The sequence below is a fragment of the Tursiops truncatus genome, chromosome 8 (genome assembly GCF_011762595.2).
Source record: "Tursiops truncatus isolate mTurTru1 chromosome 8, mTurTru1.mat.Y, whole genome shotgun sequence".
Taxonomy (NCBI): Eukaryota; Metazoa; Chordata; class Mammalia; order Artiodactyla; family Delphinidae; genus Tursiops; species Tursiops truncatus.
The window spans coordinates 39,114,038-39,141,444 of NC_047041.1; the positions used below are offsets into that span (position 1 = coordinate 39,114,038).

At 47.0% G+C, this 27,407-nt stretch overlaps 1 protein-coding gene across 1 annotated transcript in view; it reads right to left on the minus strand.

Moving 5' to 3' along the window:
* Window positions 1-768: 768 nt before the first annotated feature.
* The window catches only part of PANX1 (pannexin 1), a 39,351-nt gene continuing 12,712 nt past the window's right edge, over window positions 769-27,407 (minus strand). Inside the window, exons 2-5 of the mRNA XM_004327437.4 lie at window positions 20,114-20,253; window positions 7,184-7,407; window positions 5,884-6,542; window positions 769-5,326 (exon numbers count right to left, since the gene is read on the minus strand). Of these exons, the coding sequence (XP_004327485.3) occupies window positions 5,247-5,326; window positions 5,884-6,542; window positions 7,184-7,407; window positions 20,114-20,253 (1,103 nt within the window). The 3' untranslated portion in view covers window positions 769-5,246. The remainder of the gene's footprint in view (window positions 5,327-5,883; window positions 6,543-7,183; window positions 7,408-20,113; window positions 20,254-27,407) is intronic.

The following is a 27,407-nucleotide window of genomic DNA, read 5'->3' on the forward strand; positions in this document are numbered from 1 at the left end:
CGGCGAACGGTCAGAGAAAGCAGTCAGACAATCGCAAGGGAAATGAATTCTGCCAACAACCGGAGGGAGCTTGGAAGCGGCTCCTTCCCCAGGGTCGCCTCCGGATGAGAACGCTGCCCACCCACACCTTGACTGCAGCCTTGTCAGACGCTGGGGAGGGGACCCAGCTCAGCCATGTCCAGACTTCTAACCTAGAAAACTTCCAGATAACAAATATGTGTTGCTTTAAGCTGTCGTGATTATAGTAAAGAGTTATGGAACAAGAGGCAACTAATACAACCTCCAAGGTTCCTTGTGGGGGGCACCCTAGGAAACAGTGGGGGAGCTAGAGGAGGTGATGACAGTCGCAGCTAGTACTTACGGAGTACTCACTATGCGGCAGGCACTGTATTAAGATTTCATGCAGCATTTATTACCCACAACAGTCAATTGTGTTAATTGACCATTGTACAAGGAAGTCCCCTTCTTAAGAGAGGGAGGCAGGCCAACCCATGTTTGGCAGTAGACAGCCTCTATTCCTTGCTCTCCAACCCCAGGCAAACAATTCCCAATCAGAAAGCATCTGATTTCTGCTTTAGAAATTCCAGAATCTGTGGGCCCTTCATCAAGGACTTTCTTCCTTTAGTTACTGACAAATGGATTTTAATATGTGCCATGAAGCCTACTGAATGTTGTGTATCCAGCAGAGAGGAATGAGCCTCAAGACATTTCAGAACTGAGCTTCTGCTACATCTTCCCTGAAGAGAAGGTGAGAAATATTAAGACACATTTTTCATTAGAAAAGAAGTTTTATTTAGGTAGACAGGCCAGTGCAGAACAAAAACACTGTTTCGCTTGTATGTATAGACACAGCAGCCTTGATTTTCAGTCTTTCAACTCTCCTTACACAGAAGTCAGCGTGGTCAGAATGTAGGACGTGGACAGGTGACATATGTGGAAATATGAAATATAACAGGGATAACCACCCAAATGCAGAGCTTTCAAGGTTCTTGGTTTTTTTAAAAGGTCATCTTCTAAGACCGTAATTTGTTCCCATCCTTCAACCTCTGTGGAATAGAAACCAATCATTCTTACCAAATGACACAGCAGAAAGAACGTACTTATTTTTCATTAGAAGTTTTGAAGAAATGCAGTCATTAGAAAGAATTTACGCCTAGCACCACATTATAGAATACCATCAAATTGTCATTCTGGTGCTTTAAAAAGAGCCAACTTGTTAAAGAGGAGCAGATGGCTTCAGTTTTTGTAGGAAACGCTTGTGACATTGTGGAATTCTTTCTTCCTCTTCTGGTGGGGCAGGGGGAGGCACTCAAGGCATAAGAAACTTTTATAAATTTCAGGAACTTGAAGAACAATGACTGATCAAACCGCATGCTGTAACTGACAAAGTATTTTTACAGCTAAAATGAGAACCCAGAAACAATACATTTCATCTAAAGCAGGCAGGACAAATCAATCACAGACTCATATCTATTATATTCCACAAACCACACAATATCATCTTTGCCAACCTTTTTCGAAGGTTTCACTTTACTTGTGAAAAATAGGGCAAAAATGCCAATGACTGCCCAGAAGGAGCCATTTCATCCCAGTGCCATCAGATGAAACCTCAGTTACTCACAATTGCACATTTCAACATCCCTTTTCAAGAGGTTATTTTGGGAAATTACAGAGACAAGGACCTTTATAATTTCAATTGCCTTAATCACTGGGAGGCAACACTGAACTTGTATTGAACTTGGAAAGTGATCACAACTTACTCCACAATAAAAAGCTAAAAATCGTCACTACTTACATGCAGAAACCTATTCATTTGCAGAACTACTCCTCTCTCCACCAAGAGGCCAAATGACCCCCCCCTCCCTTGCAGAGGACCATTTGCCTTTTAAAAACAAATTACAGTTGCCCACAAACTAGGATTTATTATAACGATGTGTTCATTTATTCAAATATTTACAGAATGCCTACTACACGCCAGCCACTGTTTTTCAGGAGCTTGTGATATAGCAATGGGTAAAAACTCCCACCCTCCTAGATCTTCGATTTATCCCGGAGATAAGCAAAAGAAACCAACACGGACGCATTTTAAATGCTGTGCAACAATCCGCTTCTAAGAGCTGAACGGTTCTCACAGGGCCAATGCCCACGGTGCCCTGCCATCCCACCTTAGCTCATTTTTGGAAAGGAGAGGGTACTCGGAACAGGACAAAGCTTCCACACATGAAACGCAAACATGCAACCAGACCCGCCATACAATGGGACGTTTCTCGCGTTCTCCCAGGACGACTACAAAGTAGGACAAAGCACCTTACAGGTCAGGTGTATGCCCTCTCTCCCCACATTCCAGTGAGGCTGGCTGCACAGGGACGATGACTTGGGCTTGGAATAAGATCACTTCTGGTGGCCAGAGAGACAATCGCAGTCCATGCCAGCTCCCTGATCACTCCAAGCTACTGCCCCCACCCCACCGCCTCTTTTAATTGACTTTTTCAGTCTGACTCTAGGAAATGATGTCAGTTACTCAAAGGGGACGACAGTTCATTCAAAAGTGTGCAAATGTGGTTTCACTAAGTAAATGTACAGCTGAGACTTACTGTCGAAAGCAGACGCTTTCCACAAGGGTCACGGGAGCCTCCCTGCCATGCGGCTCGGTCCCCAGGCGTTACAGCACAGCTTCTTCACCTGGGGTGCGTGGACCACCATGACCCTTGAAGGTGTATGTAGTGTTGTGTGTATATCTGAGGAGCGGGTCCACAGCTTTAAAGAATATACTTACAAGGGGGGCTTGTAACCTCCCAAAAGTTTAAGAGCCTCCATGTTAGAGGGTCTCTGCCTGTCCCTTGGTGAAATTAAGTGTGGAGCTGGACACGGCTGTCAGAACAATCAGTCCCAGCCCCCGCTGTAATGCTGGTGTTACAAGTCTGGTTTGGAGGCCTCGTGGTGGTTTGTTAGGAAGATACAGGCCAGAAACAAGGTCAGCTACTACTGGCGGTGGTCACTGAGGGTCTGTTTGCCCCCTTTTGTAAAGCAATGATGACTCCTCATCCTTGGAAATCTGCCACCTCAAACGGAGTCCTCCCTCTAAGCCAGCAGTGGATGGAGGAGTTAACTTTCCTAATAACACTTTTTCTCAAGCCAAAATTTGTGACCAGACATCCACACCAGACTCTTAGTGCCATGACTCTTCATGGACAGCATCATGTACCCCAAGGCCTGGGTTCCCCAGACCCTGCAAGTAAGGTACAAAAGGTGACTGGAGCACTTTCTGTTCAAAATCAGTCTGTGTTATTGTTTTGTTTAAGCTTCAGCCTGGGGGATACGTGGCTCAAGAACCTCTGGGAAGAACTGTAACTAGACTCTCGAAACCATCAGCTACAGAAATGATGGGAAAGAGAAGAACAATATGGTGTCTCCTGAGAACACAGAGCATTTGCTGGGAGTTTTCTGGAAGGGCCTTCAGTGTAGCCACTCTTCCTCTAGATACCTGCCTCTGTCTTCACTGCCTTTTATTAGTCTCTAAACTCCTCAAAGATGAGGACCTGCCTTATTCACATCCTTATAGCCGGTCACTAGAGTGATGTCCGGGACATCACAGATGTTATTGGAACTCAGAGAGTAGGGATGGGGGGATGCAGAGGTTAGGGGCTCTAATTAAAGAATTACATGTGACAGGGCTTAGAGAGTCCCTGGTCCCCTAAAATAATGTACCTACTTTTACCACTTCAAACTATAAATTAGGGGCTATCTATAAAGAAGTTGAGGCTTTTTGAAAAAAAAAAAGGATAGCACAGAAAAATATATTTCAGAAAATTTTCAAATTATAAAAAGAAACCAGTGTAGAGAACTGCGATATAATATCTCAGATATAGTGATATAAAAATGCAGCAAATTGATGATTTAGGTTACTGACATTTCTAAGTCACACTATTATTCAATGGTAATAAATATTATGTAGTAAGAATAATTTAAAACACTGATTGCATCCTGGATGTTTATCATTAGCTTTCCATCTCAGAAACCATCACAGAAGCATAAATAAAATCTGCTTTTGTGAATATTCTGAAAGGTGGAGAGCAGCTTATGTAATTAGATCAGGTAAACAACTGTCCCTAAGAGCCATCCATAAACTTTGAAGCTCCTGAGGATTATTCACTAGCAATGTATTAACTTTCTAAGAATAAAAACAGGGAGGTCCACAGATGTCTTTTTTTTTTTGGCGGTACGCGGGCCTCTCACTGTTGGGGCCTCTCCCGTTGCGGAGCACAGGCTCTGGACGCGCAGGCTCAGCGGCCATGGCTCACGGGCGCAGCCGCTCCGCGGCATGTGGGATCTTCCCGGACCAGGGCACAAACCCGTGTCCTCTGCATCGGCAGGCGGACTCTCAACCACTGCACCACCAGGGAAGCCCCACAGATGTCATTTTTAAGAATTTTGTATAAAATGTAAACATAGTTAGGATCTATTTACATGATCAGAATTGGAAAAAGGGTTTTCATATTCTGGGTCAGCCTTAAATGTTTATGAAACAATGCTTGGGTGATACACTATATACCCATTTGTAACATTTATTCTATAATTCCCCATCAATGCTAGAATGTTCTTCCCAAATGCCTTCAATTTTGACATCACACGATTCTAAATTTAAATGAATTTTTAAAAGATGTTCTTAAATATAAATAAACTGCGAAGTTGTTCTGGCTCCAAGCACACCCATGTGGCAGATGTCATTTATACGTTCTGATCGTAATAGGCGAAACGTCCCTCACTTTAAGCCTTCTGTGTTCTGTGAATTTGTTTAAGTAACATCCTGTCTCAAATGCTTTTGACCATAGAGGACTTCCCTGCAGACAACCTCTTCCAAAGTGATTGGATCCCAAAGTCCTTGCTTTCCAGTAGCTCTGAGGCTCGTTGCACTATCTGTACATAAAGGTGTTTTTCTCTGAGGCACTAAAAGGTCTCTTACTCTTACTAGGATTAGTCTTTCCACCTTCCGTCTGATGATGACGTACACATCTACGTTTGCTGTGGCTTACTTGTCTCCACGTTGTCTCGTAGGAAGCTCACGAACCATCCTCCACAACGTTTTGTTAACCATCGTTTTCACCAGGGACTCAGTAAGACATACCCAGTATCTCTGCTGAGAACCATCTACTGCGAACCAGCTGGGTACCTGCCAGAGGTTCTTCAGCCAAAATGAATCCCATGTTGCCCAGGTCGCTGATCTGAAGTTCACGGGAAAAAAATCGTCAGCAAGAAGTATCCAGAAGCCTCTGTCGAGCATTCTGCTCTCCGTTATTTATTTTCGTTCCACTGTGTCCATTCAAATCTGTCAAAATGGAAAACAAGCATTTATGACGGAAGTCCCTCGGCAGGACCCATTGGCGCTAATGAACTTCTGCTATAAATCTACCTCCTGGTCTTTGCCTTACCCAGTTAATCTTAGCCTCGTTGCAGAGCAGCAGAAGTTGGGTCAGGGCGACAGTTAAATCAATAAACTGTCAGTCCCTTTTGTAAGCGTTGGAGAGTGACAGACAAGACGATCGGCAGTATAGGGAGAAAAGCCGGTAAAACAAGACAAAAATTAGCAAGAATGACATCAGAGAAGAATGCTTGAGCAAGAGATGGAGTATGAGAAAGACAGAGAATGAGGAGAAGGAAGACAGCACAGCCCAGAGAAAGCACAGATGCTTTCCTTTGGAAATCTGGGGCAGCACCAATGCTTTCCCCTCTCTCTCCCAGCACTGAGGGGTTTCACCTAAAACCACACCAGGAAAACGGTTTAACAACGGCGGGCAGGGGTAAAGACTGTCGGTCATTCATAAAAGGCGGCTGCAGAGGTGCTCCGTGGGCTTCCGCAGCTTCCACCCTGAGAGCTAAGCCTACCTTTGAGATCTGCCGTCTGGTCCCCCTGCTCCTCTGCCATCATCTGCACGGGCTCAGGATTTTTGCCATCAACCACGTCCATCTTGATCATGCCGAGGTTTGTCAGGAGAAGCATGGGGTCAATGCCCTGACAACTGCTTTTAATATTCTCCAGAACCTTAAGACACTTGTACGACTTGAGTTCACTAATATTCTCCTCCAAGAAAAGAATGTAGAGGCTCAAGTCGTTGTACCCTTCCGACTTGAAATGCAGAACATCAAAAGTGGGCAGGATTTCATACACTTTGAGAACATCCGTCTTCTGTCGGAATGGAACAAACAGCGTGTAGACCACCAGAGGAGCCAGCAAGACGTACACCACGAGGTTGATGAAACTGAGCAACTGGAAGATGCCGACGGCAATGAGTTTGCACTGGAATCGATCGGGGACAGTGCTGTCATTTTTCAGGATGCCAGATTTGATGTTGCAGATGAACTCATCCGAGAGGGAGGAGAGGCTAAAGTAATAGCCCAGGTAGACGCCTGCTAACAGTATAATGCTGAGTGACAGCACCCGACAGCTGATGTACTTGACAATTAAATTTTTGGAGTTTTTCTTTGTCTTTAAGTACTGCTCCACAATTGGGTACTTGAAGTGGCTTTCCGATATCTCCCACAAACTGAAAAGAAACAAATAAAAATAATTTAAACCCTTAACCAAGACTGTCAAATAGAAACACATTCAACAGTATCACACCGAAAATCTCCAATGCCTTCCCTCCCGTACTTCTCTACCTGTAACTTCACTAGAGTACCAGGGAATAAAATCAGGTTGTTTTTTTTTAAAAAAAAAAAAAAAAGGAAAAGCAATAATAAATCACTTTCCCCCGCTTAATTTTTTTTTTTTTTTTTGCGGTACGCAGGCCTCTCACTGCTGTGGCCTCTCCCACTGCAGAGCACAGGCTCCGGACGCGCAGGCTCAGTGGCCATGGCTCACGGGTCCAGCTGCTCCGCGGCATGTGGGATCTTCCCGGACCGGGGCACGAACCCATGTCCCCTGCATCGGCAGGCGGACTCTCAACCACTGCGCCACCAGGGAAGCCCCAAGGGAAGAACTCTTGATGTGACGACAGGTGCTGGGGCAGACAGGTGAGGGTGAGATTTGGGGCAGTGGGCCTTCCTGGCTCTCAAAGGGGGTCACCAGGTGGATGACAGCTCCCCATGTACTGGTAGTGAGAACCCTAAGCCCAGATGGGCAAGAGCAGGGCTGCTAACTCATACTCCCAAATCCTGATGGGCCAGCGGCTGGGGGCTAAGTTACCTTTGCCCCAGGTTCTCATTAACTTCTTGAGCTGGGCAGGCACCGTCTCTCAAGTCAAGGTCACGCACGCTCTTTGCAGCTCTAATTGCACGGTTGTAAACTTTGTCAAGTTCTTCCATGATAAATTTCAAATCTGAGCAAAGATGAGGAACAGCTGCGAAACGCCAGAACAGGGAGGGAAGGTACAGCAGGATCGCCACCAGTAACAGGATGTAGGGGAAAAACTGAAAAATAAGAGAGCGAATCACGGGATCAACAGACCACCCCCTGAAGTAACCATGTTAAGCACTGCTAGCGGTTTTCTCCAACAACTACTTCTTATGGCTAAATTCACCTGTCCAGGTAATACGTGACACTGGTAACTACCTTTCCCCTCCACTTCGATAGACTTTAATTTGAAATCGTTGGCAGCTACATGGTGACACATGGTGTCTCCTCCCTAATTATAGAAGGAAACAAAAAAATAAAATTATTTCCCTGTCCTTTAGAATAATCCCTTGACAAAAGCGCAATTAAGGAACATGTAAATGTCACAGTGGCCTCTGGGTTCTTCTTCTTCTTTTTTTTTTTTAATTGCTATGGTTTTAGGAGGTCACCAAGGCTTTTAGAACTCTGTTGTTTTCCTCTCTGGAATTTGGGAGAATGACAGAAATGCATAACGTTGCTCAAAACAAATTAGAAAAATGTTGGCTTCAGTGATCCTGTAATCACCCCCATGAAACAGCTGAAATAAGCAGGTAAAATTCACAAAATGCAGAACAGACTTCCATAGTGGACAGACCGTGAGGACCACCCAACATCCTCATTTTACAGCCAGATAATCTCAAGCCTGGAGAAGCCAACCACAATGGGTGACAGTCATGAGGGGAGCAACCCGATCTCGATGTACATTCAGAACAAATGAGAGGGGATTCAGAAGTCAGAGAGAGCGCAGTGCCTCCAGTAACCAGGTCCGCGGGGCGGTAAGGAAAGGCTTAGCCTCAGAGAAGACCAGGAAGCTGCAGCCAGAACAGATCTGAGACTAAACTCAGCTGAGCGGTCTTCGCAGAGAGGTTGCTGAGCCTCTGACCTCAGTTTCCCCATCTATCAAATGGTCGCGTAATACAGGTGTTATAAAGATTAAATTAGATAATTTATGAAAAATGCTTTGCATGGTGCCTGGCACATCGTAGGCACTAAAACACAGCAGCTAAAACCAACGGAAAGGCTAGTGAGTGAGCACGTTATCTTCAGTCCTCACAGTGACCCTGGCAAAGCCGTTGCCGATGGCCTCACTCTGCAAAGAAGACGCCCAGAGCAGTTTCTGGCCACAGAGCACAAAGCTGGTGATAGAGACAGAATATGAAGCTTGACCTTTCTGATCCCAGAACCATGCCTCTTTCACCATAATACACTGCAAATTATTTTACTTCTCTGGAAAACTCCTCCCTACCTTTGGATTGGTCTCTCTCCACAGCTGCTCAGAGCTGTCACAGGAAGAGGCTACGATGGCCTTGAGTTGACACAAAACTCCCACCCCGACCTCTCTGGGAGCCGGCAGCAGACCAAGTAAGAGTGTGACTCTCACTATAGATCAGATGTACAGAAAAGTTGCAAAGATGGTCCAGCGCGTTCTCGAATAACCGTCATCCAGTTTTCCCCTCTGTTGACATCGGACATCTCCATGGCGCACTTGTCAAGACGAAGGAACCATCGTTGGCACATTACCACTAGCTACATTTCAGGCTTTTATTTGGATTTCTCCAGTGTTCTCATTATTGTCTTCTTTCTGTTTCAAGACTCCATCCAGGGTATGCATTGCATTTTGTTGTCACGTCTCCCTAGACACCTTGGTTCTGTGACAGCTCCTCAGTCTTTCCTTGTTTTTCGTGAAGAATAACGTTTTTAAATGCATAAAAGAACACATAAATTCGCAAAGGAAATGGATGATGTTGACATACAGCTGTCACAACATTAAAAGACAAATTTGTATGTGCGTCATTGTCAACACATTTAACGGGATCTAACAGATGGTCCAACAACACAGTAACTCTGAAGTGATGAAGAGTAAAAAATACTCTAAGATAGCTGCGATTTCTGTTGGTGACAGTCACACATGGAACTAATACCACTATAGATTCTTGCCTACTTACATACATATTTTTTAATGTTAAGTTTTAGCTTGAGGTACATAAAAAATAAAGCTGCCCTGTGTTTTCTTATCCTAGTTCGTGGACTTCCTGATGCTATCATGGAGCCCACTTTAGGAATCCCTGCCCCAAGGGCAAGAGAAATAGCACAAATGGCTCAGAAACTCCGCAAAGCCCTCACCAACGCAGCTGCTTCCCTTTGGGGTTCTGGCATGGGATGGGGTCCTCAAAACTATTAATCCGGGCTTCCCTGGTGGCGCAGTGGTTGAGAGTCTGCCTGCCGATGCAGGGGACACGGGTTCGTGCCCCGGTCCGGGAAGATCCCACATGCCGCGGAGTGGCTGGGCCCGTGAGCCATGGCCGCTGAGCCTGCGCGTCCAGAGCCTGTGCTCCGCAACGGGAGAGGCCCCAACAGTGAGAGGCCCGCGTACCGCAAAAACAAACAAACAAAAAAAACCAAACAACTATTAATCCAATTTGCAAAGAGCTGCTACACAATGACACACACAACAGGCTGTGATTAGCTGCATTTTGGCTACATAACTCATAGTTGGCTACACTGAAACGCAGTGTTCCTTCAATCCTAGTCACTCTGAAGGGTGCTCATTAGTATAAACATTTAACTGCGTGACGTAGAGTTTGTGCTGCTTCCATAACGGAAAGAACCAGACACTTCCTTTGGGAACCACAGAGGGAAAACTATTCCTAACTGGGGACTGTGGAATATGTGTATAAGTCACTTTTGGTTCAAAGCTATTTGAATAATAGTATTTTATCTCGAACTGTTCTTGTGAAGTAGGAAGTGACTGTTTACAGTCTGTAGCAATTTTTCTAACATGCCAACACGGTGTAATAATTAGCACCAATGAACAGTTCAACACAGCTCATTGAAATCTGATAAATGAATGTTTAAAGGTATTACATGAATGTTTAAAGGTGTTTGCTTTCTTCTAAAATATCCTTGCACCTTGATCGCCTCTAGGGGAATGTAGTTGAATGCCCCGTTTCTTAGTTTTTCTCCAGAGTTAAACCTCTTTTTTCTTTTTCATCAAAAATAAAAAGGTGATTTGCAGTGAATCTGCAGCAAGATGGCTTTAAAATGAATTCAAATGAAATCAGAATCCAAAAAAAAGCATTAAATTATAGTCTTTAAAATCCTTTGTCCAAATAAGGAACATGGAAAAACTACCGAGCCTTACGAGTACATCTGCTGGATGGGAACGGCTCTGTTTCTAAGCTCTGTCTACGCCCAATGAGTTCTGAGACGCTTGGCATCTTTCAAAGCTATGACTGCATGATTCTGTACGATGCCCATGTTAGTTAGTGCTGAGCTATTCCAAAGTTGGTGAAGTTTCTCACAGCAAGGTGAAACCAAGAACTTGGTACACTTTTCAGTCTCTGGAAAGAGACTGAAAAGTCTCTTATTTTATCTGCCTTAAAATCTTGTTTTGTTTCTGGAAAGAGTTGTAGTTAGAACAACAGACCCTCCAGATGGCAGGGACCTTGGAGGGGATCCGCCCCAGCCTCCCTCCATGTTCAAATCCCCTCTAGCTCATCTAAGGCAAAGGAACATCCAATTAGGACGGAGCAACTCCTCCCGTGAAATGGATGCGATCACACGTCTTATGGGATTAAATGCAGATGGGTAAATTCATTCAAAAACATCTCCTGGGCACTTGCCAGGTACTAGGCAGTGGGCTGGGAGCATGGCCCCAAAGAGGAAGTGCACAGTTTGCCCCAGGACCACACAGGTCAGGTGGGAATACCAGCTAATAATTAAATAATCAAAACGTAAAAGTGATGATCACAAAATATGTAGTACTGAGGGAATAGAGATGTCCTTGGGGAGGTGAGGCAAGGCTTTGTAAAAGAGGTAACATCTGAGCTATGTCTTAAAGTACAGTGAGGCAAAACAACAACAACAAACAACCCATAAAGCACTATTATGGGGAATTCCCTGGTGGCGCAGTGGTTAAGAATCCGCCTGCCATTGCACGCGACACGGGTTCGAGCCCTGGTCAGGGAAGATCCCACATGCCGCTGAGCAACTAAGCCCATGCACCACAACTACTGAGCCTGGGCTCTAGAACCTGCGAGCCACAACTACTGAGCCCATGTGCCACAATTACTGAAGCCCGCAGACCTAGAGCCCACACTCCACAACAAGAGAAGTCACTGCAATGAGAAGCCCGCACACCACAACGAAGAGTAGCCCCTGCTCGCCGCAACTAGAGAAAGCCCATGCACAGCAACAAAGACCCAATGAAGCCAAAAAAGAAAGCACTATTATGTTAACACTCAGCTCTCTGTGGCCCTTCAGATATCCTCTTTCCTCTGTCTAGAATTCTTTCTCCTTGTCTACCTGGTGAATTCTCACCCATCCCGGGCACCAAAGGAAATGAGCAAGCCCACAGCTGAGGAAGTAGTAAGAGCTGAGGGTGGAAGGGTGTGTAGTAGGTTGAAACACTCATGTCCACCCCGAACCTCAGAATACGACACTGTTTGGACATAGAGTTTTTGCAGATGTAACTAGCAAAGATGAGGTCATACTTACTTAAGGTGGACCCTAATCCAGTGACTGGTATCCCTCTAAGCACACAGAGACACACAGGGGAGACGCCACGTGAAGACAGAGGCAGAGACTGGAGCGATGCTTCTACAAGGCAAGGAACGCCAAGGACTGCCGGCCACCACCAGAAACTAGCAGAGAGGCATGCAATGGACCCTCCCCTCTGAGCCCCATAGAAGGAACCGACTGCTGACACCCTGATTTCCAAATCTAGGAGAGAAGACATTTCTGTTCTTTCAAGCTACTGAGTTTGTGGTCATTTGTCACGGCAGTCCTAGGAAACTCATACAAAGGGGAAGCAGGGACCTTATTATGAAGCTCCCACAGTACGGGAAGCCGCCGGTGGAGGGCATGATGGGAATTTATTTTAGAAAGATTATTACAGCCGTGGAGAAAGGAAGACACTGGAGAGGAGAGACGAGGCAGGAGCATCCTGCAGCAAAGAGGGGGTAAGTGATAAGCATTAACTAAGGCAGCAGCAGTGGGGAGAGGAAGACAGACTTGAGACTACACAGAGGGGGAACATACCTTCCAGTGCCCAGTTGGAAGTGATGGATGGAAAAGGGGAAGAACTAAGGCTAATCCTGGGTTTCTGGCTTACATGAGGGCATGGGTGGTGGTACCAGTAGTTGAAATAAAGAAACAAGGAGGAAAAGATTCACAGCAGAGGGGAGTGAGGCAGACCTGAGAAGATGAGAGTCTGAACGCGAGATACCTGTAGTTAAGGCAGGGGTGGTGGAGGTGTAGTTAAGGCACTGCCCTGGTGGAGGTGTGTCTACATAACTAAAAAAAAGAAGACAACCTGGCCATCCTCGCAAGGATTTTGTAGGTTATAGATGGTCAAAGCCAAGAACATGGCTGGGATCGTCCAAGGAGAACACGGAGAAGAAGACAAGAGAACCAGGGAGGACATGAGACCCTAACGTTTAAGGGTCAGTTAGCGGGAAGCAGGTAAACCAAGAACAAATTCCATAGGGGAAGCGACATATAAGGATTCGTGAAAGATGTGGGTTCTTGAATGCATGTTGTTTGGATAGTGGTGCATTTCAAGATAACCTCAATTGTGGGAAGTCCAATGAGTGAAGAGCTCCCCAGAAAGGCTGATGCATTCCATGGGCAGTTTACAGAGGAGAGAGAATTAAGGGGGTATGTCATTCTATTCTGCACTCAAGGGAAGACACCCAAGGCAGCAGGCTTCGTGCTGGGTGACATGCTGGAACGGACCTAACAGGAGGAGAGACCTGTCAAAGAGAAGATGGCAAGCAGAGCATTTGTGTGTGAAAGAAGAAAAGACTCCTGTCAAGAGAATTAGAACCAAGTTACAAGGAAGCAAGGAAAAACCTTCCTAAAGATCTGTACGAACATGATACGGACTGTCGTATGAGGCAGGGAGTTCTCTTTCACTGGATCATCTGGGAGGGCTTCAGAGCTCTAGATCAGGGATGGGCAAACCTTTTCCCGCAAAGGGCCAGACGGGACATGCCTGTGAGCCATAGGGCCTCAGTCACAACTAGGCACCTCAGTCATAGTATAAAAGCAGACACAGGTAATAATGTGTAAATGAATGGGCATGGCTGTATTCCAATAAAACTATCTGCAGAAACGGGTGATGGGCTGGATTTGGCCGGAGCGTGTATGTCAGTTTGCCAGCCCCTGCCCTGGACCTTTGCTTTGCAAAGAGTGGTCCACAGACAGGCACCCTCAGTATCACCTGGGAGCTTGTCAGAAATGCAGAATGCAGGCCCCCATCAGACCTGCTGAATCTGAGTCTATATTTCAGTAAGATCTCCAGGTGATCTGCGTGCACACGGAGTTTGGGAAACCCTGGTTTAGATGAGTGGTGTCTACACTGGAACCCAAGCTGGCCCAGCAGAAGCAGACTCTCCTAAAAAGTAGATAAAAAACCACATTCCTGGCCTTAACCCCACAGGTTCCAACTTGTGTTCTGGATGGGGCCTAGGACACTGTGTTTTCACACAGATGATGCTAAGGTTTGAAAAACTCTGGTCTGGAAGCCTCAGAGAACCCCTGCAACTAAGTTTCTGTGAATCCACTTAAAGGAAATACAGCAAGATTTGACAACTCTGTTCATTTTATTTTCTTGTTGTTTTAAGTTTTTGTTTTTGAGTCAAAAACTGGCTTTTCTGTTTCAGGAAGAAATCTTGCCTAACAGTTGCTTACTTTATGAACTTGAACAAAGAGACCAGAACACCCAAAAAAGGCTGGTTGTCAAACAGTCCTAGAGTGCCACCTGCTGGCCCCGTGAATGCACCCATATTTCCACCGGAGACGACTCCTCAGAGATACTAGAGGCTACTAGAAATAAAGGGAGCGGGAGAGAAAGGGAGGAGAAACAGGACAGGAGAAATGAAAGAAGGAGGTGGGGAGGGATGACAGCATGAATTTTACCACTGCCATAAACTACACCAATACCTACTTCAATATTACACCGAGAAACTTCTTTGGGGAGGGGAATTTGGGTCTCCTGGTTTTAACTCTGGCATCGGAAGTGCGCTGAGAAGTGTTCACATAAACCCTGTGCCTCTAACCCCCTCATGGTGAGCACCAGTCAGAATGCTCCTAGAGACCTAAGTCTGGCTCAGATCATGACCTGCAAGCTGCCTCATTCCTCTCCTCCCTTCCATATGTGTGTCCTGATCGCCCACTGTGGACTGTGCATTGCTTTCGGGGTACAGTGATGAACAAGACACATCATGGTCTCCGCCTGCGTGGAACTTAGAGTCTTGGAAATAAAGAATCAATTAAGGAGAATTAAGGCAAGTAAGGACCATATCCCAGGGTGATTCCAGGAAAAGTGCAGGCTGCTCTGGGAATACACACCCACGCAACACAGACCAGCGTGGAGTGCAGTTGATATTCTGCTTGGCCAGTGGCCCATTTCTAGGATCTGAATGTCTGAGGCAGGGCATGCAGTCTACGGTCTACACAGCAGGCCCACAGTTTTATTCCTGGACGCTTCACATTGGCCCACCTGGCCCTTGAAGCAGTCTGAACTGGCAACAACCCTCAGTCTAGAGGTTTAGAGGAAGCTTCTAGGTGGAAATGATATTTAAGCTGAGACTGGGAAAATGCATTGGGAGTTCACCGGATTTGGAAGTGAGGCTGCGGCGGTTCACAAGGGCCAGAGGGAGACTGAACCTTGTCAGCCAGAATAGTTTTGTTTTGTTTTGTTTTTTTAAAGAAATAAAGACATTTCATAGGGACACTGGAGGGTTTTGTTTAGGGAAATGACAGTCAGGCAAAAAAGAACACCTGTGATTATGTGGAAAGGGGTAGAAGGAGAGTAGGAATGACAGCGGCAAGATGGGCAAGAGGACGGCCGCTGCCCTAGGGGCTGGAAAGAAGGATGAAGAGTTTAAGAGCTCCTTATGAAGACAGACCCGATGGGGCCACTTTCTCCATCCCCACATGACTGACAGGATGTGGGGGTGGAGAATGAGTCAGAATGGCCCTCAGGCTTCGGGCTGATGTAACAGGGTGGCTGGTGGTGTCATTAATTGAGCTAGAGGTCACAGTGGGGACAGGCAGGAAACAGAAGTTCAGCTCTGGACAAGCTGTGCCGGAGTCGCGTGCCAGACCTTCAAGTGTTCAAGTTCAGGGTTCAGCTGGGTGTGTGGATCTGGAGCTCAAGAGAGAAGGCTGGGGGCTTCCCTGGTGGCGCAGTCGTTGAGAGTCCGCCTGCTGATGCAAGGGACACGGGTTCGTGCCTCGGTCCGGGAGGTTCCCACATGCCGCGGAGCGGCTGGGCCCGTGAGCCATGGCCGCTGAGCCTGTGCGTCCGGAGCCTGTGCTCCGCAACGGGAGAGGCCACAACAGTGAGAGGCCCGCATACCGCAAAAAAAAAAAAAAGAGGGAGAGAGAGAAGGCTGGGTTGGAGACAAAGACCTGGCTGTGAACAGCCCATGGAAAGAAATTGAAACCAGGGACATGGAATGGTCCAGGGAGGGGGTGCAGAGGAGGTGGCCTAGGACAGACCTCCAACTTCTCAGAGATGGACAAAGGGAGACTCTAACCGGAGAGTCAAGAGAGCATCTGCAGGAGGGCGTGGTCCACCAGACTGGATGTCAGAGAGAAGCCAAGTAGCACAAGCCCCTGAGAGTGAGAATTAACTTAGCAACAGGGAGGTCGTAGGTGACCCTGGGCAAGACCAGTTTGGTGGAGACGGACATGCTAAAACGTCAGTGGGAAGAGAGCCTGCGAGAAGGGACGGGTTGAGGATGCAGAGGGGAAAGGTGGGGAGGGGGATCCAGAGCACAGTGGGTCACACAGGAGAGCAGCTTCGCTCGGGAGAAGGGGCCTCATCCATTCACCAAAAGGACAGAGAAGGCTGGTGCTGCATGGGGACAGCAGGGACGTGTGATGGCAGGGAGCTGAGGGTGTTCTCGTGTCCGAGCTTCTGTCTGCTCTGAAGGGGGTGGCGGAGGGCCTTGGAGGGCAGGAGGTGGCAGTAGGGAGTGGGATGTCCTAACGTAGCTCCAGGTAATGAGGCACACAGAGCGAGGCAGCCGCCGGAACGGTGACAAGTGGCAAGGGGGTGAAAGTCCTCGGAGACAGAGAATGGTGCATCAGATGTGTATCTGGGAGGACGCACCCTAGGGTAATGAACTCTCACCAAAGTCCTGAATGAATGAGGGGGTGGGGATGATGTAGCTCGGTGTCGAGAACAAAGAACTAATCTAAGGAGGCGGGTTTTTACATGACGGAAGCACAGACAGAGTGAGGAGTAAAGATATGGGAAGACGACACACATCTCCACGTCCACCCTGAATTAAGGACCTCCTGGGTCAACAGTGGGCTCCCCCACTGGACAGCTCTTCTGCTGGGAAGACCCTCCTGGTGCCGAGCTGAAGTTCACCAACTGGTAACTTTCACTAACAGGTGAGAGTCTAGATTTCTGAAGCCGCACAAATCAAACCTGTACCTTTTCACATGTGAAAAACACCTGAAATCTGACAGAGGCCATGTGCTCAACCCGTCTGGCCATGGGACTCTGGACAAGGACTTTGGACAATTGCCTGCCGTTGTCCTCTGCATCCGCTCTGTGAAATGAGGAGCCTGGAGGAGATGGTCCCAGCCAGCTGAAGATTCATGAGTCCATTGAGTGTGGAGAGGCCAAAAGAAAACCAACAGGAAAAGCTTTCTAAACTTGAAAAAGAATCCAACAACCCAACATTTGGGCATGTACTCAAAAGAACCGAAAGGAGGGACTCGAACAGATATCTATCCACCCATGATCACAGCAGCATTATTCACAAAAGCCAGGAGGTGGAAGCAACTCAGGTATCCACTGATGGATGAATGGCTAAACAAAATGTGGCGTATACATACAATGGAATATTATTCAGCCTTTAAAAGGGAGAGGATTCCGACGCATCATGCTACAACACGGGGGAAACTTGAAAACATTATGCTAAGTGAAATAAGCCAGACACAACCGAACAAATATTATTTGATTCCACTTATATGAGGTACCTAGAGTAGGCAGACTCAAAAAGACAGAGAGCAGAGTGGTGGTTGCCAGGGTCGGGGAAGGGGAGACAGGGGGTTAGTGTTTAATGAGTACAGAATGTCAGTTTGGGAAGACGAAAAGGTTCAGATGGATGGTGACGATGGCTGCACAACAATGTGAACGTACTTAATGCCACTGAACTGCACACGTAAAAATGGCTAACACGGTGAATCTTAACGATGTGTGTACTTTCTCACATACACACACCACTTGAAAAGGCATCAATGTGAAAATAAGGCAGCTGTGATTACAGAATCTGGCCTGGCTAAGAAAGTCACACGTATCCAGGTAAGGTCCTCCTACCTTATCTGGATCTCCTGTGGGTCTGTTTCTAGTTCTGGGTTTTCTCTCGTGCTCTGGTTATTTTTGATTGAGTGCTGAACATCACAGGTGAAAAACCGGAGCGAGAATCTGAGGCTCTGGATGAAGTTACTTCCTCCAGGGAGGACTGGCTTGTTTCTGCTTCTGGCTGGCAGGTGGACTAGAGACACTGACAATCCCAAATCTTCTTCATTCAATCGATACTGAAATGCTCTGAACCAAGACTCTAGACCCTATGAGGGCTGGCTGAACTCTGGATCACCCCTCACTCCTCAGCGATGGCCTTTCAAGCCTACGGTGTTGACCAGGGTCCTTCCGACTTGGGCTATTCAATCTTTGTCTCCAGCCCTGTGAACCTGGCAAGAACTCTGCTCAGATCCTCAGTCAAACTTCCACCAAAACAAGCTAGACTACCATCACCAGAAAGAGAGCTCCTTCGTCTTTCACTAACATCGAAAACTTAAGCTTGACTACCCGCGCTGCTCTACAAGACTTCCCCTCTATCCTGCAGGGGCAGTGGGAGCCCAGAGACCTGATTCTCATCTTATAGCCAGCAACTAGTCCTGTGACTCCTGGGCGTGACCTCTCAAGGTGTCCTTATCCTCACGTGTGAAATGCATTCGTGGATCACAATCTTTGAATTTCTTCCTGCTCTAAAGGTTTTGCAGTCTCTAACGTCCCTGTCAACTCTTACATTGGACAATCCCAGAATATACGTTCTTCTTCCGTGGATCCATCAATCTCCAGCCCGGCCACTGATTACAACTTTCCATTCTCAGAAGACCATTAAAACCAACAGATTTAAACTACAACAGCATGCATTTAGATTTGCAAACAAAGATGTTCAGTTTCTAGAACTGTGCCCATTCATACAGAAGATCCTTATTACTCGCTGCCTGGGCTACTACGTCATGCAAAGTTGATGAGGACCCAACTGACGCTAAGGCCGAAAGTCAAAGAGAAAAGCCCAACCCCAAAGAAGAAAGGAGTCAGTGTAGGGCATCATTGTGCCAAATGGCACGCAATACATAAACATGAGGGAAACAAGCCTGAGTCAGTTTAAGCAAAGGACTTAAACTGTTCTTTTTAAAAAAGAAGTATGCTGACTGTTCAGCAACAGGTCGAGGCAGGAGAGAGTCAAACAAACATCAGTCTTTGGCTTTTTAGAAGCTAACACACCGGGACTTCCTGGGTGGCGCAGTGGTTAAGAATCCGCCTGCCCATGCAGGGGACACGGGTTTGAGCCCTGGTCTGGGAAGATCCCACACGCCGCAGAGCAACTAAGCCCACGCGCCACAACTACTGAGCCCATGTGCCACATCTACTGAAGCCCGCATGCCTAGAGCCCGCTCTGGAACAAGAGAAGCCACTGCAATGAGAAGCCCACGCGCCACAACAAAGAATAGCCCCCGCTCGCCACAACTAGAGAAAGCCTGCACGCAGCAACGAAGACCCAACGCAGCCAAAAATAAATAAATAAATAAATAAATAAATAAAAAAGCTAACATTCCATGCTTTCCTTGGTGGACGCTGAAGATGCACAAACATTCTATTCATTTGCATGATGAACAAAAGAACCAGTGGCTGAAAGTAATGACAGGCTGAAACAAAGTCCTACTTTCACAAGTATGGAGAAGACCCAGCGGAGCTGCCTCATTACGCAGAGAACGTCCTGCTGCACAAACCTGCCAAATCTGGCCCAAGTTCCACACGGCCCAGCCTTTGTGAGCCCTGCCTCCACAATCCCCCGACCACGGAGCTGCTGACCTGCTCCTCTTCTCTGCAGGACATTGGTGTCTCCCAGGTAGCATCTCCCCTTCCTTGCAGCATGTGGACCCATCAGAAAGCAAAGGCATGTATTCCAAAAGCTGTGCTGCGATCAATACCCCCAGATGGAATCATCCCTGGGCTTCTCGATGCTGCAGTAACACATGCGCTGGAAGCTACTGACCTCTACGTTGGTCCTTACTTTCTCCAAGAGACCCTGTGTGTGGTGGAATAGGAGCTGGCCGAAGCTCTGAGTCCCAACTCTGCTGTTCTCTAACAAAGCTCACTGAGGCATAAAAAATGTACTGAGAGCCTCGTATGGTTCAGACACCGCTGGGCATCAAGGGTAGAAAGGCCACCGAGACACATGAGGTGCCGGCCACTATGGAGCTAAAATCAAGGAGCGCCTCAGTTTCCCATCTCCTCAAGGAAGGCGCTGGACCAAGTAATCTCTGAGGTTCCTTCTGATTTTAACGTGCTACAGTTTTACGATCTGAGTTACAGCCCTGGTTGGCCACATGCATCCCTGTGGCTTTGGACTGGTGCAGCCTCTCTGGGCCTCAGTTCCCGCGTCTATAAAGCAAACAGGTGAGATTCGCAATGTCCCCAGTTACCTTATGCAGACACAATGGAAGGTTTCCAGAGTCACCCTGCAAGGAGTCCTTCTGCTGGACGGCTGCCCAGCAATAAGAGTCCACGAAGGAGGCCTGACGCCACGAGAAAGAACTGGGGGAGAAGCAGCTTATTTGGGTACCTGAGAAGCAAGAACAGATTGTTCCAAGTAAATCAAAGTGCAGGTGTCTGGACCCCTCCTGCCCCACCCATAATCCCTCCCTCCCTGCCTCAGACTTTCAGGTGTTTGCTAAGTCACCAAACACCACTACAGGAGCGAGGCCAGCACCAAAACCAAACCCCCAAGTCTGCAGTAAAGCAGAATATTTGCGAGCTTTCTGGACAACACTGGTCGTGACAGCAGCTTGGGCTCAGGTGGGGAAAAACCCTTGAAAGAAGTGAAACCATCATAAAGGAAAAGTGCAGAGGAAACACGCTGAGTTGGTTTAATTTGGGGTGAGGATTGAGAGAAAGGAAAGGGTTATAGGGCAGGGAGTAGGAAGCGAGGAGGAGAGTCAATGCAGAAAATTGAACCAGAAAAGGAGTCCTTTTTAGAGCAAAGAAACAAAGGACATTCAGCCTGAGGACGAGAATGCTGATGGAACATTTGGTAATACACCACTGGACGGCAAATCGACCGTTTTCCAACTCCTCTAAGAAAAAAGAAGGCACAGGCCCAAACTGCAGTCCAAGTGGTTTCCATTCAGAAGGCAGATGCTCCAAACTGCGAGCCTGCAGGCAGGGAGATGGGCGCAGGATGGGAAACCAGGACAGCTGGGTCCCACTCGAGGCTCTGCCGTTAACTTGCTCTTCTGGGAAGGAGCTCTGGACCTCGGTTTTCTCCTCTGCAAACTGAGAACTACATCGCTCTGCAAACGCTACCGTTACTACCTGGAAGATTCTTCATGCCCCTGAGTGCCTCCCGACTCACATGGGCCACCGTGGAAAACAGGCCAGTAGGACTTGCAGGGTGCAGGGCTGAAGCCGTGTCTCCCCTCCTTGCCGGTACGCAGAGGGCCTGGCGCTGAGCCTGTCCTGACAGCCCTGAGCCCAGCCCCACTCCCCTGCCCCACCAAGCAGGTACAGGAACATGTGTCCCTTCCAGGCACAGGGACCAGCTGCTGGGGGACAGCTGACACACTCTCTTCCACAGCCTGCACAGCGGGAGAGTGCCAAGTGCCTGGGCTCTGATGTTAGCTGCATCTAAACCTAACTCTGACCCTCACAGCCGGGTGACCTCAGGTCACTTACTTACAAAGCCAGGGAGCTCCAAATGGGGATGACGTTAATGTCTAGATTCTGAGTAGTGTTACCTGGTTCCCGGCAGTTGCACACGGGACATCCTTCTGTACCAAGTGGCTAGCAGATTCTGTTACAGCTTCAGAGATGGGGGAGGGGGTGCCCACCATTCTCCCTCCCACCCTGCAGAGAGGACAGGACAGTAGGAAGACACTGAGCTGGACTTCCCTGGTCCCTTTATGAGGGACATAAAAAGCCTCAAAGGGTCGCCCTCCTCTGGTGAGGGGTCGGCCTTTATACTTGTGACCGGAGAGGGTAGTGATGGGTATGTTGTCTAGAGAGTAGATTCTTGTGGTGAAGGGGGTGCAACAGGCCAGGTTCTGAGCACCCCCTCTTCTTCATCAGGTGCCTTTATGCCCACAGACGTCAAGAAGGGACTTCTCAGAGCCCTTGGAGACGACTGTGAAAAGTCACACACTTTCTGAAAGCATCCTCTAATAGGGTAACTTCTTGCCAACCAGGAATGGTTTAAATATGAGTTGGGGGTGGGAAAGACATTTAAGGTCCCTTCCAACTCTTATCCCATTAAACTTGAGTTCCTACGTTTTATAAAAAATAGAGCAATCAGAATAGCACAGGACCCCGGGGCTAGCCTCACTCTGCTCTTGCATCAGTATTCCTCTGTCAAATGCTTCTGATGAGGTCCAGACACCAAGGCTTACTGGGCATAAAACAGCAGATACTGTAAGAAGGACAGACAGGCCCCAGGTTATAGATGGATGGTTTCTGGCAAGCTGCTGTCCAAACACATTCTCCTGAAAAGGGACAATGCTGTTAGGATTTCATGGAAACCCTTCCGGCCTGCAGTCCTCGTGCGTGTAGCCAGCATCTAGTAACCTTCTTTCCATAGGAAAAGTACTTCGAGTTGTCCTGGGACGTCAGGGGCCTCCCCCAGGGCAGTGATGGAAACTGCTGGAGCATAAATAACTCAATTTTTTCACACCAAAGCTTTTGCAAACGAAGAAGAAAGGAAATTTAACAGAGTCTACAGACAGAGGTTGAGCACACATTGAGCTCCTAAGTAAATATTCTTCATCTGGAATGGAAGATGAGAAGAAAAGACAACCGATATTCACAGGACACCACGCCACCTTTAAATCATTACATTACCTCATTTAAACCTCACAACCAAATCGAGGGAGGGGAATAGACAGATAGATGGGTCTTATCTTCATTTTACCCTGGAGGAAACCGAAGCTCACAGTAATTCAGCGATCCCTCACCCAAGGAAGTCAGTGGTAGCATCAGAATTTGAATGTGTGTCTAACTCTCAGTCTCTTAAAATGCTCCTCTCTGGACCAGTCACTCCAACAAGGCCGAGCTGGAGGAGGTCCCAAGAGCCTGGTGGAGCAGGGTGGTTTGAACACTCGGTTACTCCAACTAACCAGCATGGGCAGAGCTTCCTAGCAAGGGTCAAGGTCAAATCGGAGAAAAGGAGCAGATCAGGCCCCGGGTATTGGATATTCCCAGGCCAGAAGCGGGAAACAAAGGAAGTCAAGAACCAGGCAGGGGCAGGAGTAAAGGGAGGGACCTGCAGGAGATCCAAGCGGGAGGGTGCCGGGACCTGCCCGAGCTGGGCTGTGCAGCCCTACACCTTCACCCAGGGCCTGACAGCCTAGCCTGGCCTAAAAGCACATGTCAGGAGGCTCAGCTGCAGCCATGCGGCTAGGATGTTCGGGACCTGGACCATCGTGATTCATCTCCAAATGTGAACTCCACATCCTTTATCTCATTTACTCTTCAAAATGATATTGGGGGGTGATGATTTTGTGATGGATAAAAATGTTGAAATCGCCATGTTGCGCACCAGGGATTGTACTTCACAAACAAACTCATAGAAAAAGAGATCCGATTTGTGGTTACCAGAGGTGGAAGATGGGGGGCGGGGGAACCGGATGAAGGCTGTCAAATGTACAAACTTCCGGTTAGAAGGTAAATAAGTGTTAGGGACGTAACGTGCAACGTGACACATAGAATGAACACTGCTGTACGTTCTATATGAAAGTGGTGAAGAGAGCAAATCCTAAGAGTTCTCATCACAAAGAAAAATTGTTTTTCCTTTTATTTTGTATCTGTATGAGACAATGGGTGTTCACTAAACTTACTGTGGTGATCATTTCAGGATGCATGTAAGTCCAATCATTACCCTGTGCACCTTAAACTTATACAGTGCTGTCTGTTAATGATACCTCAGTAAAACTGGAAGAAAAAAACCAATAATTTTGGGAGGCAAACAGGTGTTTTATATATTTTCCTAGCAGTCTTCCAGTAAGGAGAGCTTCTGGTCTCCTTCGTCCACCTTTTTAAACTGTTGCCAGATCACTGACCCTCAAGCTCAGTTCTGATCTTGACACTCCCTTGACTCAACGTTTTTTCATTGGTTCCCCGCCACCCAGAAGACAAATCCAAACCGATGCTCCAGTCCAACCCAATTATTGCTGTGGCTTGCACAGGCCCCATCTGCTCCTAAATCTGTGCCTTTCCTCACATCAATCCCTCTGCCCGGGGGGCCCTCTCTCCAATACTTGTTAAAGTCAATGTCCCTCCATGTCCACCTCCATGGCCCATCCTTCAAAGCCCAGCTCAGATATCACCCTCTGCATGAAACTGTCCCCACTCAACTCCCAGAGCCCTTTAAAGCCATCAGAGACAGAGAATCACCTTCAACCATGTTGTACAGACATGCACGTCTTATCTCCTCTAGTAATATCTCAACTCTTGACTAGCAGAGTGAACACACACACACACACACACACACTCCCTCTCTCTCTCTCTCTCTCTCTCCCTCCGTCCCTCCTTCCCTCCCTCTCAACTTCATAGAGCACCCTGTATCAAATAAATAACACCTGTCTGAGTGCTTTAACCGTTCCCAAGTACTATGATAAGTAGTATCTCAATTAACAGTCAAGCTCTCCCTGTCAGATACCACTATCCCAGCTGAGGAAACAAGAGTCCCTAATCCACAGTGATCCTCCAGCCTGGGTCCCACGCCCTTTCCACTCCGCTCTGCCGCATGTTGGCTGAAGGAGGGCACTCATTTCTCTCTAGGGAGTAGCTTTAAGTGAGATCTGCATCGCCTTTCACAACTGTACAGAAACCAAGAAATAAGTTTTGGCTTTACACCAAGAACAATACCACCACTTCTGTCCAGCTGAGAGTGCAGACCGAGCTGTGGGCTTTCCATATGTGTCTGGCCGGATAGAATGAAAGATGGGCAGGAAACATGTGCTCCGGGGGCTCCATGGCAGCAGCTGCAACATCTGCTAACAAGTGACCCACGTCACAGACATCCCTCCACCCACTCTCCGGGCCCCGGTCTGGAGCCTAGGGCACGGGTCACCCCTTCTCCTAAGTGTCAGCCCAGCTAAAACCTGTTCCTGTACCACAGACGCAGCTGGTGGAGAACCAGAGGGTAACACAGCCTGAGGGGAGACAGGACGGGAGCCAGGGAGGTGGGCCAGCCCAGCAGCTTCTCCGTGGCACCAACACTAGCTAGTGCAAGGCTAGTGCAAGGCTCTCTGTTCCTGGTCCGACCCATCCAGAGGGGCTTTGGCCTCGTTTTGCTGTCCCTCTTTTTTTGATAAGCTTTCTTTTCATTCTTCTCATTATTATCACCCAGTTGGTTAGGAGGGCCCACATCTGAAGGGCTGTGAGTTCTGAGCCAGCCCCTAGCATCTTCTGACAAACATATGCATCCTCCCTCCCCGGGTGTTGTGTGGGAATAGGTTATCTGCGTTGCTTCTGCATTTAAATGCTACATGCAACTGTGAGGGTAGCGCAGGAATCAGGCTTCCTGAGAAGTTAATGCAACTCACCAAAATCGCAAGTTTAACAACACACCAATAGAAAGATCTAGTTAACTGCCTGGGAGGACATTAGAGGAATTTTCAAACGGAAGAGATTCTAACCTGGTAACCAGCACAGTGAAGAGAGTGAAGGGGCAGCAGAAGCAAGAAAAGGGAACCACCCCTTGCTGTGTACTCTGACCCCATTTTAAAATGGGGAAAGTGAGGATTTCGTGACTAGTGCGTTATAGAGATGGGGTATCAACCCAGGTTTCCATCTTTACCTTCCAAACACGAGGAAGAGGAGGCAAGAAGCACAGGTTATTGAAGAAAGTTGGGTCAGAGAAGGTCGAAAGAGAAGGAGGGAGACAGGAAAGTTTCTTTGAACAAAACAGTAAGCCCTGGGCTTGCTGTTTCTGGGAGGCAGAAAGGGAACACAGCAGTCATTACTATCGATAGAATATTTTAAAAGTTTGCAAAATGTTTTTATTTTGCAAAACTGAAACTCAGTTCTATTTCACTTTAATGTAAATGATACCATTCACACATATATATACACCATTCACACATATATATACACATACCCAGGGGATCCAGGTAGGTCATAATACAACCTATGAAGCACTGAATTTGAAAGTTCTTGCTATATTTTAAGGTTGCCAAAAAAACTGAAAACAACTGTATTATAAACTCTCAAGTTCAATGGGAATAATCACATAGAAAGGGACCCTGATTGTGTGGTAGAGAAAGAGATGGGTAGTGGTCAGCGCTTAAAAATAAACGTGAAATAGTAACAAGAACTCATAAGGATGAAACAGGCCTGAATCTGTTTCAAGCACCTTCGACACCAACATAAGACCAAATGAAGTCTGTCCCAAAGGATCGCTTCTTGCCATATACTCAGAGAGCCCAACCCTGATAAAATAGAGTAAAATTCCAAGAATCTCAGGACTACTTCTCTCTCTAAAACAGAAACAAATTCCTCCCCTTTCACCTCTCCAGGCGACTTCAAACCAACCTCTAGCTTCAAACACAAGCAAATAAATAAAGTTCCAAATGGTCCATTCTTGCCTTCACTTTTGCTTTGCGGGAACTGACCCCAGGGCACAGGTGTTTTAAACCAGTGTGAAAATATATAAGTACTCTCTGTAGCCCAAACTGAAAAAACTGAATTGGAATGATAGTTTTCTTTTCCTTTAAACCAAGTTAATTCACCAGTTCTCTTTTTTCCCACAGCTAAGCCTGGCTTTTAAAGACAACCCAACCAGAGCTAATATCTGCTCCTTGATAAAATGGGCATAATCTAGTGTTATCTTCTAAATGAGTGCCAAGGAGTCCCCAGATACTTCACTACCCATCCCAAACAATAAACTGTTTGGCATTTCTGCATTAATAGTTTTCTGCTTTAGACAAAGGCCCATCAGTGCACAGTGCTCTCACGTATGGAGGGGAATAACAGCCTGGACCACGTGGTCCAGGACTTGTGACTACAGGGCAGAAAGCCAAGGGAACATAGGTTAAGGTGGCGAGCCTCCGATGGAAACTGCAGGGCTCCTTTAATTCAGTCAAGAATGATGGCATAAACAATATAATATTACACAGCCTGCTAAGTGCAAGAGCGGAAGTGAAAAGGGAGCTAGACAGAGACCGCTGCTTGAAGGAACCACGAGGCCAGCACTATACCCAGAAGAACAGACTAGACAACTAAGCGGCAGTCTGAAGTGTCGCTCTCCTGAGGTGGAGAATCCAGTCCCTTAGTACATCCAGAACGTCTAGACCACACAAAAGAAGAACTTGTATTAATCCAATGTAGAATCTGACAACTGTCCAGTGAATAAAGTTTCGATGACCCGGCTACCAGGGAAAAAAGATATGAGAACTTAATGTTCTAGTAAAGATGCAAAAAAAAGTACTCAATGTATTTAAATATTATTTCTTTTTAAATTTTGATCATCTGAGATTAACTAGCTCAAACATACAGAAAATTACAGAAAATAATACAACAGATACGTAGGGGTTTAAAACAATATTGACATTTTGCTTTGTTTACCTCATCTCTTCTTTAAAATTAAACATTTTATTTTGAATTATTTTCAGACCTATAGAAAAGTTACAAGAATATTACAGCGATATTCAGCTATAAAAAAGAAGGAAATCCTGCAATTTGTGTCAACATGGATGGACCTTGAGGGCATTATGTTTAGTGAAATAA